At 41.3% G+C, this 15,983-nt stretch overlaps 1 protein-coding gene across 4 annotated transcripts in view; it reads left to right on the top strand.

The window, feature by feature from the left end:
- The window catches only part of PLEKHA2 (pleckstrin homology domain containing A2), a 142,152-nt gene that overhangs the window by 64,326 nt on the left and 61,843 nt on the right, over positions 1-15,983 (top strand). For all 4 annotated transcript variants that reach the window (XM_030201910.1, XM_030201911.1, XM_030201909.1 and 1 more), the window contains exon 6: positions 951-1,076. In XM_030201910.1, coding sequence (XP_030057770.1) covers positions 951-1,076 — 126 coding nt within the window. The remainder of the gene's footprint in view (positions 1-950; positions 1,077-15,983) is intronic.

Genomic DNA, 15,983 nt, shown 5'->3' with positions numbered 1-15,983 from the left:
CCGATTCCCTAATGTGGCTGTGCCACATGAACTTGACCTTACCACAACATCACCCTGTATTTGTTCACACCGGAGCCTGCAAAGGCCTCTCCAGTACTATGTAAGCCACATTGAGCCTACAAATAGGTGGGAAAATGTGGGATACAAATGTAACAAATAAAATAAAAATAAAAAACAAGCTAGGAGATTTTGCAGAGCGGGCAAGTTACCCATTCCAGAAGGGAGAGTTTTTGACCAGCCCTGGATTTCTGTCATCCTCATCCTGGTGCATTATGAGACTTGCAGCACTGATTTCAAATAGAATCACAGACAACAAATACTACACTGCTTTGGGATACTACTTGGCAGCTCTGGAGTTTCTGTATATGCATCTTAAGGTATACAATTACTCTTGTCACAGATTCAAGGTCTTCAACCTCAGCAGAGAAAGGTTACTTACACATAAGACATTAAGAGTGGCATTACTTCCAGCATATAAGTGACTGTTTGGTAGTCATCCCCAGCAGAGCTGCCAAATTACTCATTCCAGGAGGGAGACCTTTTGGCCGGTCCTGGTTTTAAACTTACACCCCAAAGCAATGTAGTATTTATAGTCATAGCAACATAGTAAATGATGGCAGATAAAGACATGATTCTATTCGTTGAAATCAGTGTTGCAGATCCCATAATTCACTGGGATGAGGCTGACAGAAATCCAGGACTGGCCAAAAAGTCTCCCTCTGGAATGGTAACTTGGCAGCTCTGATTTTGAGTGAGAAATGGAATGGGGTAGATAGAACGTTTTAGGAAGGCTAGAACAAAAAAGGTGCCAGTACTACCAGTTAATACCCATTGGCTGAATCTTCCATGCACACAGCTCTGTACCAGAGAATGAAGACTAAAGCATGTGTGTTTGTACCTATGTATCTGTGATTGGATGTCTACATTTCTTTGTTTTTTTGATTTTCTAGGTACCTAAAGGTGTCAGTTTGTCTCAGACAGAAGTTACCTCTCTAGTGCCTCAGGACAAGAAACCACAGGTTGCCTACAAAACTGAGATAATCGGAGGGGTTGTAGTCCACACTCCCATCAGTCAGGTAACTAGAAAGGCCTTTCACTGTATGACTTGAAACAGAATTAAGGGATTGCTGAAGCCTGGCCTAGCTCAGTGTGGATGAAGGTGTCTGCTTTTGTCCTTTTGGCCTCTGTTTTATTAAACCCCAGCAGAAGTGGCAGCCCAGGGTGATGCTTCAAAAGGAGAAATGATCTGTGGAGTTTTTCAAGCAAGCCTGTAGCTGTGAAAGTTTCAGCTGCTGTGAGGATAGACTCATGAGAGCTGGTTATGTTGAGCACCTTCTAGCTCCTGAATAGTTAAAATCTTTGTGCAGACTCTCCCATCGGCCTCTCCTCTACTTTGGGACCTTGATTATGTACAGCATTTTGTGAACTTTATTTCACTTTTCTTTTTTTCTGCTGGTCATTTTCAGCCTGTCTCACCCTTCATCCCTATAACCTCAATTTAAACTGGCAAAGCTCTCTGCAGAACCTAGCTGTGGGGGATGTCTTCAGAACTAAATTATGCACATACAGGCAAATTCACTCTGTGAATGAATTGTAGGTATTTATATAACTGCACACAAAAAAAATCAGTGTCTTAAAAATATCTCTGGCTGTTTGTTTATATCTCCCCATCTCTTGCTTCCTCTTTTGTGCAGATGCCAATTCTGGGTGAAATCCAATAACTGATAGGGAGTGCATGAATTTGCAGTATGTGGTTTCTGTAGCTTGGACTGAGATTCTCACTGCTTGCTTGGTTCCTGTGGGTGAAGCTGCCCCCAATCCCTGAGTCCCTGCAGTACAACAGAGGAGCCAGACACAAGCCTGGAGTGGAGGAGTAGCTTAGTGGTTAGTATAGTGGACATTGATCCTGGGGATCTGGGTTTGATACTTTGATTCCCACTGCAGCTCCCTCTTACTCTGGGCAAGTCACTAACCCTCCATTGCTCCAGATACAAATAAGTACCTGTATATACTGTTCTGAATGTAGTTGTAAAAACCACGGAAAGTTGGTATATCAAGGCCCATTTCCTCCCTGTTTGTCAGTGCTATCACACAAAGTGCTGACAGATGTGAAACTCTCATTTCTATCCTGTGCCCTCTGGATGTCTTGCAGCAGGTTCACACAGGTCAGTGCCATATGGGGATCCCAGAAACTCCTTATCTTGCTGCCTGCTGGAATAGTGGGCCAACAAGTTAAACTACTCACTTAACTCTTTCAGTGCTAAGTACCTGAAAACAAAATGCAATCTAAGCATCTGAACACCATTACCTCTGAATCTGTGATTTACTTTTGAAAAACGGAATTGCTTTTTGGCATTGATCTTGTTAGGAAGTCGAGGGGTGGGGGGAATAATCTAGACAGAACATTTTCTAGTACTAAAAGCAGGTGTTTGGGAATGGTTTATTAAGTTCATAGTAAAACTTGGAGTGGATGAACTGTGGAGTGGAAGACTAATTATTTTTCCCAGTTGTGTTTGCCAGTGCCATAAGTATATAAGTATTGCCACACCGGGACAGACCAAAGGTCCATAAAGTCCAGCATCCTGTTTCCAACTGTGGCCAATCCAGGTCACAAATACCTGGCAAGATCCCAGAAAACCTCAATACATTTTATGCTGCTTATCCCAGAAATAAGCAGTGGATTTTCCCAAGTCAATTTAATAATGGTCTGTGGACTTTTCCTTTAGGAAGCCGTCCAGACCCTTTTAAAACCCCACTAAGCTAACCACCTTTACCACGTTCTCTGGCAACAAATTCCAGAGTTTAATTATACATTAAGTGAAGAAACATTTTCTCCGATTCATATTAAATTTACTACTTTGTAACTTCATTGCATGCCCCAAAGTCCTAGTATTTTTGGAAAGAGTAAACGATTCACGTCTACCCGTTCCACTCCACTCATTACTTTATAGACCTGTATCATATCTCCCCTCAGCCGTCTCTTCTCCAAGCAGAAGAGCCCTAGACGCTTCAGCTTTTCCTCATCAGGGCCGCCAAGAGACTGGGCCGGGCCCGGGGCCCCTGCCCCCAGGGCCCCACCCCTGCCCCCGAGGTCGCCACTCCCCCCTCCACCTGCCCCCTTCCCTCCTTGTGTCCTGCCTTCGCGGAAGTTACGTCAGATGAGGGCGGGACACAGGGAAGGAAGGAGGCCCAAAGGGAGGCGATCTGCTGCCCTGCTGCCTGCAGCGCTTTCACACGGAGGTGAGAGGTGCTATGATTTCAAAGCAGGGGGCCCGGCCTGGTGGCAGACGGTCGATGACGGAGGATGGATGGGACTGCGGCGCCGGGCCCCCCCTTGGAGGCCCGGGGAATTTTGTCCCCCCTGCCCCTCTCTCAGCGGCTATGTTCCTCATAGGGAAGTCGTCCCATCCTCTTTATCATTTTCATCGCCCTTCTCTGTACCTTTTCTAATTCCACTATATCTTTTTTGAGATGCGGCGACCATAAAATTGAACACAATATTCGAGGTGCGGTCGCACCATGGACCAATACAAAGGCATTATTGTTGGAATGTAATTGTATTTTACATGCATTGCCTGTCACCTATTATTTCTCTGTGATTACTCTGTGACCTCTGATGTGAATTACTTAGAGAGGTCACACAGCTATGCAACTTCCTGTGGGGGTTAGACACAGCAGATGCAGCACATGGAGCACATGGAGCTCATGATCTCTCCTAACCTGAGAGAATCTATGGTGGTGTGAGCATCCATTACCATCTAAGCACATGGAAGGAGCTGATAATACAAATGTATAGTAATATGTATATATAAGCCTGTCTGATTATAATCTAACTGCAAACTGTGAGTAAACAGATGTTTTGTTACTTCAACTTTAAAGTGACTCAGCAGTGAATTATTCAGGGGTGAATGAGAGAGAGATGAAGAAAGAAATTAACATTTCTAAAGCTGAAGCTGTGTGTACTAAAATCTGCTAATTATTTACTACAAATAATCCAACAAAAGGGTTATGGGCCCAGGGCCAGGAATTGAAAAAGAAGAGAAATATTACCAGGCAGAAAAAAAGGCCACATTTTTCTCTTAAGTTTTAAAGGAAAGATTCAGTCTGTCTCTCTCTCCCCCCACACAGCAGACAGAAGGCTAAGAAAATGGCTGAGGGAAGAAATTCACCATTGTTCTATTCTCTCAAGGTGCCTAGATTAACTGAGTTTAATTATCAGCAGTGGGAACTAAGATTCATATGTCTCCTTCGAGCAAAAAGATTAGATATATGCTTAGACCAAGACAGAACAGCTGAAAATATGGCTGAATGGGACAATGCAAACTATTATGTGAAGTGCATGCTTTTGGAAGCTCTCTCAGAGAAACAAGCCATATTAGTGGAGGGAAAAGATACACCAAAGGACATTTTACATAAACTGAGAACTATGTATGCAACTACATATGCAAAGCAGCAACCAATTTGGCTGGCAGAGTTGAATGAAACCAAATTAAGGGATAAAAGTAAATGTAATGATCACATTATGCATCTTATGTCTTCATTTCAAAAGTTAGAACTTTCAGGAATTCCCATGTGTGATGCATTGAAAAGAGCATTTCTTTTTACCTCACTATCAAAGAAGTTTGATGTTTTTAGGTCTGTAAATGAGGCCATTGAAGGGCAATCTTTTGAACAGGCAACATCAAAACTAAGGCAGGAATGCATAATAAATGATTCTGAGGAGATGTGTTCTCAAAGCAAGTCAGAGAGAAATGAAACAAATTTCTTGGCAAAGAACAGAGGAAGGCGGAGCTATGGGAAAACTCCACCCAAGGGCAAGCTGATTTGCTACTCATGTGGAAAGGAGGGACATGTATCTAAATGGTGTAAGGAAACACAAAACACTCCCTCTAGCTCACCTAAGCCAATGGAACTAAAGAATTTTCAAACCAGGAAATGTATGAAGGACAAAGATAAACACAAGGGCTTTCTAATGGCAGAAAAATCTTTGACTATGGTAAATAATAATTCAAATGAAAGTACTTGGATTTTGGATTCAGGGAGCACATGCCATTTAACCAATTGTAAGAATTTCTTTCAGGAAATGTGTCCAGAGGAAGGTATTCTTAAAACTGCAAACGCAGGGACTGCTAAGATCCAAGCAAAAGGTATTGGATTCTTAAAATGCAAAGTGTCTAATGAAGTTAAAGAAATTCCTGTAAGTGATGTCTTGTATATTCCCCAAGCAGTTTGCAATATGCTTAGTGTATCTACATTAGATAAGAAGGGATTTGTGATTCATTTTGAAAACAGTAAGTGCACAATCTCTAAAAATGATGAAGTGTATGCTGAAGCTTTTATGCATAATGATGTTTATAAGCTGAGCATTTCAGGTGAAGCCTCACATATGGCGCAAGTAAGGAAGAATGATGGTAAATGTAGTCTGGAAATCTGGCATCGCCGCCTGGGACATCGTGATTCTAAGGTGATCCAGGATCTTTACAGTAAGCAACTGGCCACCGGCATTCAGATAAGTGCAGATGCTGGTAAAGTGGAGAAATGCATAGACTGTGTTACTCAAAAAGGTGTGAGACCCTCATTTCCTGCATACACAGGAAATAGGAGTAATAAAGTGCTGGACTTAATACACAGTGACTTATGTGGACCGTTTAATATCCCATCATTGGGAAATAACAGATTTGTGCTAATATTCTTGGATGATTTCTCTAGATATTGTGTGGCCTATTTGCTGAAAGAGAAAAGTCAAGTCACAGACATGCTGAAGAAATACGTAGCCATGGTGAGCAATAAATTTGAAAGAAAACCAAAGGTTCTTCAGACCGACAATGGTGGTGAGTTCACTTCGCAAAGCATGCGCACATTTCTAGAACAAGAAGGCATTCAGCATATCACAACAGTAGCTTATACACCAGAGCAAAATTCTGTTGCAGAGAGAAAATTTAGGTCACTTGTGGAAATGACCAGATGTATGCTGTCAGATAGCAATCTCCCTAAAAGACTATGGGGGGAAGCCATTCTCACAGCAGTGTACCTACAAAACAGAATGCCAACTAAAGGCGCTGAGCGCACACCACATGAGACATGGCATGGTAGGAAGCCAAACCTGTCACACATAAGAACATTTGGAAGTACAGCATATGCTCATGTACCAAAGCAAAGAAGGCATAAGCTGGATTCCACAACAGAAAGGGGCATTTTAGTTGGCTATGCTCCAGGACACAAAGGATATAGAATTTTGAATCTGAAAACTGGCATTGTTGACATAAGACATGTTACATATTTTGATGAAAACAAAAGGGTTGATAAAGGCTGGATTATCCCAGATGAGCCTTATCATCCAGAATATGAAACTAGAACCATAATAGACATGCCAGTGTATATAAATGCCATACCAAGGCAGATGTCTGAAAGCAACTCATCTGTATCTAACGAGGAACAGGCAGAGGAAGCAGACACAGAAAGGATCATTGAAGAAGACAGTACAGTTGGAGAAGGGGAATCAATTGGAGAAGAACTCTCAGATTTAGAGGATGCGGAAAGGTCGGACCAACCTGTTGTCAGACGCTCATCCAGGGAAAACAAAGGTGTTCCACCCCCAAGACTGTCTTACCTAACAAAGTCAGCAGAAGCTCAAGAGCCCTTAACATGGGATGAGATTGAGAAAATGCCAGCAGAAGAAGCTGCTGAATGGCATAAAGCTGCACAAGAAGAAATTGATGCATTGGATAAAAATAATACTTGGATTCTTACAAAATTACCTCCTGGCAAGAAAGCTATAGGATGCAAATGGGTATTCAAGTTAAAAAGGAATGCACAAGGAAAAGTGGAAAGGTATAAAGCCAGATTAGTGGCAAAGGGATATCTTCAAAAATATGGAGAAGATTTGATGAAGTGTTTGCACCTGTAGTGAAACACACGACAATCAGAACACTTCTGAGCATTGCAGTCTCAAAAGGCATGCAAGTCAAACACATTGATGTGAAAACAGCGTTTCTTCACGGAGATATAACTGAGGACTTGTACATGGAACAACCAACAGGTTTCATAAATACAAAACAAAGACAGCTAGTGTGTAAATTAAACAAAGGTCTTTATGGATTAAAGCAAAGTGCAAAATGTTGGAATGAAAAATTGCATGAAATATTGACAAATTTAGGATTTAAGCAAGGTGAAGCAGATAAATGTTTGTACACTAGGTGCACAAATGGACAATATGCATACATTTTAGCTTTTGTTGATGATCTGCTCATTGCAAGCAAAAGTGAGCAAGAGTACAAGGACATTGTAAAGTGTTTAAACCACAATGTTGAGATAAAAGAACTGGGTAATGTGTCATACTATCTTGGTATAGAAATTGAGAAACAAAATGATGGTTCTTATCTTCTAAGCCAGAAGCAGAAAATAAATGAGCTTATTGAAAGTTTAGGTATGCAAGATGCCCAAGTTGTAAGCACTCCCATGATCACTGATTTTCTGAAGGATGAAACAGTAAGAGAACCTTTACCAGATAACATCCAATATAGATCAGCCATAGGTAAGCTTTTATATCTAGCTACCACATACAGGGCTGATATAGCAAATGCAGTAGGAATTTTGAGCAGAAGGGTCAGCTCACCTACCAAATCAGATTGGACTGCAGTTAAAAGGATGGTAAGGTATTTAAAGGGTACCATTGATTGTAAATTAAAGATTTCAGCCAATAGTAATCCAAAACTAATATGTTACTGTGATTCAGATTGGGCAGGGGATCATTCTGATTATAAATCCACAAGTGGATATGTGTTTATGTATGGAAATGTACAAATTTCATGGGCCAGTCATAAACAAAGTATTGTGAGTCTGTCTTCTACAGAAGCTGAATACGTGGCCGTATCGGAAGCGTGCAGAGAACTGATGTGGATTGAAAAACTTTTGCTGGATTTCGGAATAGCTGAAAAGAGACCAATCCAGATAATGGAAGATAATCAGAGCTGCATCCGACTGTCACAGAATGACAAGGTTCAGTCACGCACCAAGCACATCGCAACGAAATACCACAACGTGCGAGAGTTGGCGAAAGAAGGGGTCATCAGTCTACACTATTGTCACACCAGTGAGATGACAGCTGACATCATGACCAAACCGTTACCCAGAGAACATTTTGTGAATCTGCGTATAAAGCTTGGACTTTGTATGAATAAATAATTGCATGACAGTTATGCATGAGAAGGGGTTTGTTGGAATGTAATTGTATTTTACATGCATTGCCTGTCACCTATTATTTCTCTGTGATTACTCTGTGACCTCTGATGTGAATTACTTAGAGAGGTCACACAGCTATGCAACTTCCTGTGGGGGTTAGACACAGCAGATGCAGCACATGGAGCACATGGAGCTCATGATCTCTCCTAACCTGAGAGAATCTATGGTGGTGTGAGCATCCATTACCATCTAAGCACATGGAAGGAGCTGATAATACAAATGTATAGTAATATGTATATATAAGCCTGTCTGATTATAATCTAACTGCAAACTGTGAGTAAACAGATGTTTTGTTACTTCAACTTTAAAGTGACTCAGCAGTGAATTATTCAGGGGTGAATGAGAGAGAGATGAAGAAAGAAATTAACATTTCTAAAGCTGAAGCTGTGTGTACTAAAATCTGCTAATTATTTACTACAAATAATCCAACAATTATAACGTCCTCACTTTTGTTTTCCATTCCTTTCCTAATAATACCTAACATTCTATTTGCTTTCTTAGCCGCCGCAGCACACTGAGCAGAGCATTTCAACGTATCATCAACAACGACACCAAGATCCCTTTCTTGGTCGGTGACTCCTAACGTGGAGCCTTGCATTACATAGCTATAGTTCGGGTTCCTCTTTCCCACATGCATCACTTTGCACTTGCTCACATTAAACGTTATCTACCATTTAGACACCCAGTCTCGTAAGGTCCTCTTGTAATTTTTCACAATCCTCTCGCGATTTAACAACTCTGAATAACTTTGTGTCGTCAGCAAATTTAATTACCTCACTACTTACTCCCATTTCTAAATCATTTATAAATATGTTAACAAGCAGCTGTCCCAGCACAGACCCCTGAGGAATCCCACTATCTACCCTTCTCCATTGAGAATACTGACCGTTTAACCTTACTCTCTGTTTTCTATCTTTTAACTAGTTTTTAATCCACAATAGAACACTACCTCCTATCCCATGACACTCCAATTTCCTCTGGCAATTACCCTTTGTCAAATGCCTTCTAAAAATCCAGATACACAATATAAACCGGCTCACCTTTATCCACATGTTTGTTCACCCCTTCAAAGAAATGTAGTAGATTGGTGAGGCAAGATTTCCCTTCACTAAATCCTTGTTGGCTTTGTCTTATTAATCCATGCTTTTGAATAAGCTCTGTAATTTTGTTCTTTATAATAGCCTCTACCATTTTGCCCGGCACCGACGTCAGACTCACAAGTCTATAATTTCCCGGATCTCCTCTGGAACCTTTTAAAAAAATCGGCATTACATTGGCCACCCTCCAATCTTCCGGTACCATGCTCGATTTTAAGGATTTTACCCCTTGGTCATCTAGCGGTCCAACTGATGACCGGCTTCTTGCTTTTTTAATATACCTAAAAAAATTCTTACCATGTGTTTTTGCCTCCAATGTAATTTTTTTTTTTCAAAGTCCCTCTTAGTCTTCCTTATCAGCGCTTTGCATTTGACTTGACATTCCTTATGCTGTTTCTTATTATTTTCAGTCAGTTCCTTCTTCCATTTTATGAAGGATTTTCTTTTAGCTCTAATAGCTTCCTTCACCTCACTTTTTAACCATGCCGGCTGTAGTTTGGTCTTCCATCCTCCTTTTTTAAGACACTGAATATATTTGGCCTGGGCTTCCAGGATGGTATTTTTGAACTGCATCCACGCCTGATGTAAATTTTTAACCCTCGCAGCCACTCCTCTAATTTTTTTTCACTTTTCTTCTCATTTTATCAGTCTCCTTTTTGAAAGTTAAACGCTAGCGTATTAGATTTACTGTGTATACTTATTCCAAAGCTAATATCAAATCTGATCATATTATGATCACTGTTATCAAGCAGCCCCATCACTATTGCCTCCCGCACCAGATCATGCGATCCACTAAGGCCTAGGTCTAGAATTTTTCCCTCTCTTGTCGGCTCCTGTACCAGTTGCTCCATAAAGCAATCCTTGATTTCGTCAAGGAATTTTACCTCCCTAGCATGCCCTGATATTACATTTACCCAGTCAATATCAGAGTAATTTAAATCACCCATTATTATCGTGTTGCCCAGTTTGTTAGCCTCCCTAATTTCTGATAACATTTCTACATCCGTCTGTTCATCCTGGCCAGGCGGACTGTAGTACACTCCTATCACTATCCTTTTCCCCTTTAAACATGGAATTTCAATCCACAAGGATTCCAAGATGTGTTTTGTTTCCTGCAGAATTTTCAATCTATTTGATTCAAGGTTCTCGTTAATATACTATGCTACCCCTCCACCAATTCGATCCACCCTATCACTACGATATAATTTGTACCCCGGTATGACAGTGTCCCACTGGTTATCCTCCTTCCACCAGGTCTCAGAGATTCCTATTATATCTAATTTTACATTTAGTGCAATATATTCTAACTCCCATCTTATTTCTTAGGCTTCTGGCATTCGCATATAGATATTTCAAACTATGTTTGTTGTTCTTATTTACATCATGCTCAGTACTTGACTGTATTAAATTGCAATCTTTTGTCCGATTTTTATTTAAGGACTCCTGATCTACTACGGTCTCTTTTGCAACCTCACTATCGGGATACCCTTTCTTCCCTGTTTTGGTGATATCTTTAAAAGATACCTTATTCCGAACCATGCTCTTTTGCCTATTTCTATAACAATCAGTACATTTTGCCTCTTTTTTATGCCAGTCAGTGCATGTAGGTTTATCCTATATGTTAATCCCATTTCTGGCCTCTGGGTGCTGTTCAAAGAACCCCAGATTTTAGCAGCAAAACAGTGTGTTAGATAAAGCCATCAAAGCTGAACAAAGGCTGACTGCACACTGCATTATTCTGAAACCATTCTGTGCACCCAGGTATTATTGGGGATGAATATTTCAGCCTTCTGAAACAGATATCCACATTACAATCTGACCTGTCCTTGTACCAGCACTGCTCAATGGGAATTCACATTTGACAATGTTGAAGTGTGATGAGAACACACTTCATTTTACAGGATGCATCTGATCATTTTATTGACAGTGGTTTTCATTGTGGGACATATTCAGTGGTACCAAAGCTTATTAAGTTTAGCTCTGAAGCACATTGTGGTAATCCACAACTGGTTTCCTTTGTGCAGACAGGCCTCTATATTGTGAAATTCTGAGCAGAGCCCCAAAAATTCTGCACAGGGAAAGGAAATGGGATGGGATTTGATATACTGCCTTTCTGTGGCTACAGTCAAAGCAGTTTTTATGTATTTATTTTATTTTGCTGCATTTATATCCCACATTTTCCCACCTATTTGCAGGCTCAATGTGGCTTACAATATAATACAACTACAATCACATTGATGGAATAGAGAATCAGAGTATATATAACAGATAAGGTGCACATATTATATGCAAGTATTATTTTGTACCTGGGGTAATGGAGGGTTAAGTGACTTGCTCAGAGTCACAAGGAGCTGCAGTGGGACTTGAACCCACATCCTGGTTCTCAGGCTACTGCATTATCTATAAGGCTACTCCTCCACTCCATTTCCCGTCCTCCAACCCAAGCACTGGCCCAAATATGTGTTGTACGGTGTGGAGAAAAACAACGAGGGGAGAATATTTCCACAGATTGTGAACTGGGTTGCTTGTGACTGGCTGATGGAAAGCCTATTTAGCAGTGTGATCATAGAATTTGGTCTTGTTTTGAACTATGAGAAATGTATCTTTTATAAAACAGAAAGAAGGTTCTAGAGAGTTACAAAAGCAAGACTAGTTTAGCTTCATGGGAAACACTAGGTTGTAATAAGCGCTATCACCTTTACCATTACAAGTGCTGGCCTAAATGTATCTAACGTCCTAGGTAAACCTTCAGCATTCACCTCCTATAGGCCTGCATCTCCCCTTCCTTAGCAGCTGTGAAAATGATCCTCCCCTCCGCCTGAGGGTCCTCGGGATCTCCCCTTCACCCTGGCTGCCCAACCTCCTGGTTCACTGCAGTCCACAGGGCAGGGCTCAAAGAAATCAACTTCAAAGCAAACTTAACAAGTTCTTTATTTTGCTTGGGGATCCAACAGTCCAGCAGTGCAAAAAGACACAATACTTGAATCAACAAAAAAGCCTCACAATTCCCCCTGTTGCTCCTCTCAGGGGTACAAACACAGCAAGAAAAAAAAACTTTTAACTCCCAGGCTTCCAGCACCCAGCTGGGCTCCTTTTAGACAGTTTTATAGCCCTGGGTCTTCTTTCTCCCCCCCCCCTCTCCCTTGGGAGGGGCCAAAACACTGCAAGCAGTTCCAAAAAAAACAAACAAACAGAGTTCTTGAGGCTTCAGTACACAGCTCAAACCCCTTCAGCTTCATTTAGGCTTTTTAGCCACAGTTCACACTCCACCTTCTTCCTGCTGGGCTTAGCCCACTCCGGGAAAATCTCTCATCCCTCTTCAACCAGAACTCTTTAAACTCAAAGTTCATTCACAGCCTGAGCTCTGGAAAATGAAAAGGCCCCACTCATCTGGGTCACTCTCTCTAAGCACTGACCCATTCTCCCACATGACCTTTCCTCTTTCCTCTCTTAGCCCAGTTACCATACCATGAAGTTACCTGGTCCCTTATTTTGTTACCTTAGGAGTGAGCCCAGGCTGAGAGGTCCATAGGCTCTTCCTCGCTCTCCTCTCTTTCTCTCTGCCCAGCTTCTTGATACTCCATGGGCTCCCCGTTCCACCCACTTTGCAGCTGTTCCTCTTTCCCTTGATTACCCTGCAGGGGCACCACCCTTTCCTTGTTAGAGTTCTCCCCCTGTTCCTGCTGGGGAAGGTAATCTCTGTACCAGGCTTTGCCCCGAGGTTGCTGGGAAATGTAGTCTCTTCCTCTCCTCCATTTTACAGGGGTCATGAACCTTTCTCTGCTCTCTCTCGGGGGATGCTGGGTAATGTAGTCCTTTTTCCTCCACCCTTTTCTAGGGGGCATTACTACTTCTCTCGCTCTCTGGGGATGGCATGGAGGCAAGGCTCTGTTCTGCCTATGTCTGCTCGTGAGCCGCCTCCCTTCTTCCTCTTCCACTTCCATCTTATCTACCCCCAGGTCCTCTCCTTCACACAGCCCACCCCCTCCCAATAGTCCAGCATCTTTCCTTCCCTCCCCCTGCTATGTCCAGCATCTCTTCTTCTGTCCCGTGCTCCAGCCCTGACATGTTCAGCATTTTCCTCTTTCCTTTCTTCTGCCACAGCCACTCTCTGTCCTCCAAAAGGCATCTGGAGCCTTAGAATACCCTCCCATGCTCCAGGCCTGCAGCATCTTACCCCCTCTAACACAAACTTCTGGTTGAAAGGACAGAATGCAGCTAGCCTTGAGTGCACAAGGGTACTCAAAGGTCTGCTGCTTTGCTGCTGTTTTCCTGCCAGCCATGTTGGTGCTGCGCCATCACTCCCCAGAATACTAGGTGGATGCATAGCCTGGCTAGTGGCAGGGCCAGCCCTGAATGTTGGTACATACATGTGTCCATGGATATGTTTTCAGTCATTGGTGTGCAAAAGTGAGGGTCCTCAGAGCTCAGATGTCCATCCTGGAAGCCCAGATCAGATATATTCCATGTATTAAAAAAGGAGGAAAGAAGGCCAAACAATAGCCAGCATGGTTAAAAAGTGAGCTGAAGGAAGCTATTAGAGCTAAAAGAAAATCTTTCAGAAAATGTAAGAAGGATCTGACTGAAAATAATAGGATACAGCATAAGGAATGGTAAATGAAATGCAAAGCGCTGATAAGGAATGCAAAGAGAGAGACTTTGAAAAGAAGATTGCATTGGAGGCAAAAATACTTAGTAAAACTTTTTTTAGGTATAATAGAGCAAGAAGCTGGTAAAAGATTCAGTTGAACCGCTAAATAACCAAGGGGTAAAAGGGGCACTCAGGGAAGACAAAGCCATAGCGGAGAGATTAAATTAATTCTTTGCTTCAGTTTTCACCGAGCAAGATGTGGGAGAGATATTAATGACAGAAATGATATTCAATGCTGATGGGTCAGAGAAACTGATACAAATCTCTGTAAACCTTCAAGATGTAAAGTGGCAATTTGACAAATTGAAGAGTAGCAAATTGCCTGGACTGGATGGTATACACCCCAGAGTACTGATAGAACTAAAAAATGAACTTGCAGAGCTATTGCTAGTAATATATAATTTATCTTTATAATCAAGCATGGTACCAGAAGATTGGAAGGAGATCCAGAAAATAATTTAGTGAGCCTGATGTCAGTGCCTGGCAAAATGAAAGAGACCATTAATTACAGAGTATATACATAAGCATGGATTAATGAGAAAAAGCCAACATGGATTTAGTGAAGGGAAATCTTGTCTCACCAAGCTACTACATTGCTTTGAAGGGGTGAATAAACATTAATAAAGGTGTTATTATTCAATTCAATTCCGCTCTTATATACTGCTAATATCCCCCTTTTGGGGTTCAGTGCAGTTTACATTATAAGAGGGGCATAGTTAGATACAATGTTATAGGTAAAACATTGGTTAAGTACAATTTTACGGTTTTACAATCTTGTTGATTGAATATAATCTTATATAACACTAGTGAGTGTGAGAGTAGTAGAGGTGTTTCTTTTGATGGTTCTGTAGCTAGTCAGAGGATATATAGAAGTAGTGGTTATTGTGTGGCAGTCTTTGGAAAGAGAAAAGCTTTCAACCTCTTTTATAATGCCTTTGTATCACTCCACGGTGTGATCACACCTTGAATACTGTGTGCAATTCTGGTCACCGCATCTCAAAAAAGATATAGCAGAATTAGAAAAGTACAGAGAAGGGTGACGAAAATGATAAAGGGGATGTGACAACTTTCCTATGAAGAAAGGCTAAAGTGGTTAAGGCTCTTCAGCTTGGAGAAGAGACGGCTGAGGGGAGATATGATAGAGGTCTATAAAATACTAAGTGGAGTGGAACGGGTAGACCTGAGTTGCTTGTTTACTCTTTTTCCAAATATACTAGGACTAGGAGACACGCAATGAGCTACTAAGTAGTAAATTTAAAACAAACTGAAGAAAATATTTCTTCATTCAATGTGTAATTAAACTCTGGAATTTGTTGCCAGAGAATTTGGTAAAAGCAGTTAGCTTGGCAGGGTTTAAAAAAGGTTTGGTTAATTTCCTAAAAGAAAAGTCCATAAGCCATTCTTAAGATGGACTCGGGGGAAAATCCACTGCTTATTTCTAAGATAAGCAGCATAAAATCTGTTTTACAGTTCTGGGATCTTGCCAGGTACTTGTGACCTGGATTGGCCACTGTTGGAAACAGGATACTGGGCTTCATGGACCTTCAGCCTGTCCCAGTATGGCAACACTTATGTTCTTATGTAAGAAAAGGATCATGGCAGCGATAGGTGGAAGAAAGCAAAGAAACAATATTTTGAAAGAAAGCAACAGCAAAGAGCTTCTTTTATGTGGTTATTTCAGAAGCATTTTGTCTTGCTGTATCTACCAGGGTGGGACTCGGTTTCAAAGAGGACCCAGTGCCCCCAAGTCTCAGAAAACTCAAAGCAAAACCCAAATCAGGGACTGTAATTGAAACCACAAATTTTTAAAAAAAGACAAAACAGAAAAAAAAATCATAGCCTTTTGTTGATAGGAATCAAAAATCCCACATGCAAAAGATTTAAAACAAATGTTTTGAAAGAGATTTTCAGAGCAATTTAGCTAAATAGATTTCCCTGTTTGAAATAATTTATCTTTGAGCAATCTTGGTGCAAGCATTTACACTAGCTCTATG

Source organism: Microcaecilia unicolor, chromosome 4 (genome assembly GCF_901765095.1).
Source record: "Microcaecilia unicolor chromosome 4, aMicUni1.1, whole genome shotgun sequence".
Classification (NCBI taxonomy): Eukaryota; Metazoa; Chordata; class Amphibia; order Gymnophiona; family Siphonopidae; genus Microcaecilia; species Microcaecilia unicolor.
The sequence above is the reverse complement of the archived record's forward strand: the minus strand, read 5'-3'. Positions and strand labels throughout refer to the sequence as shown.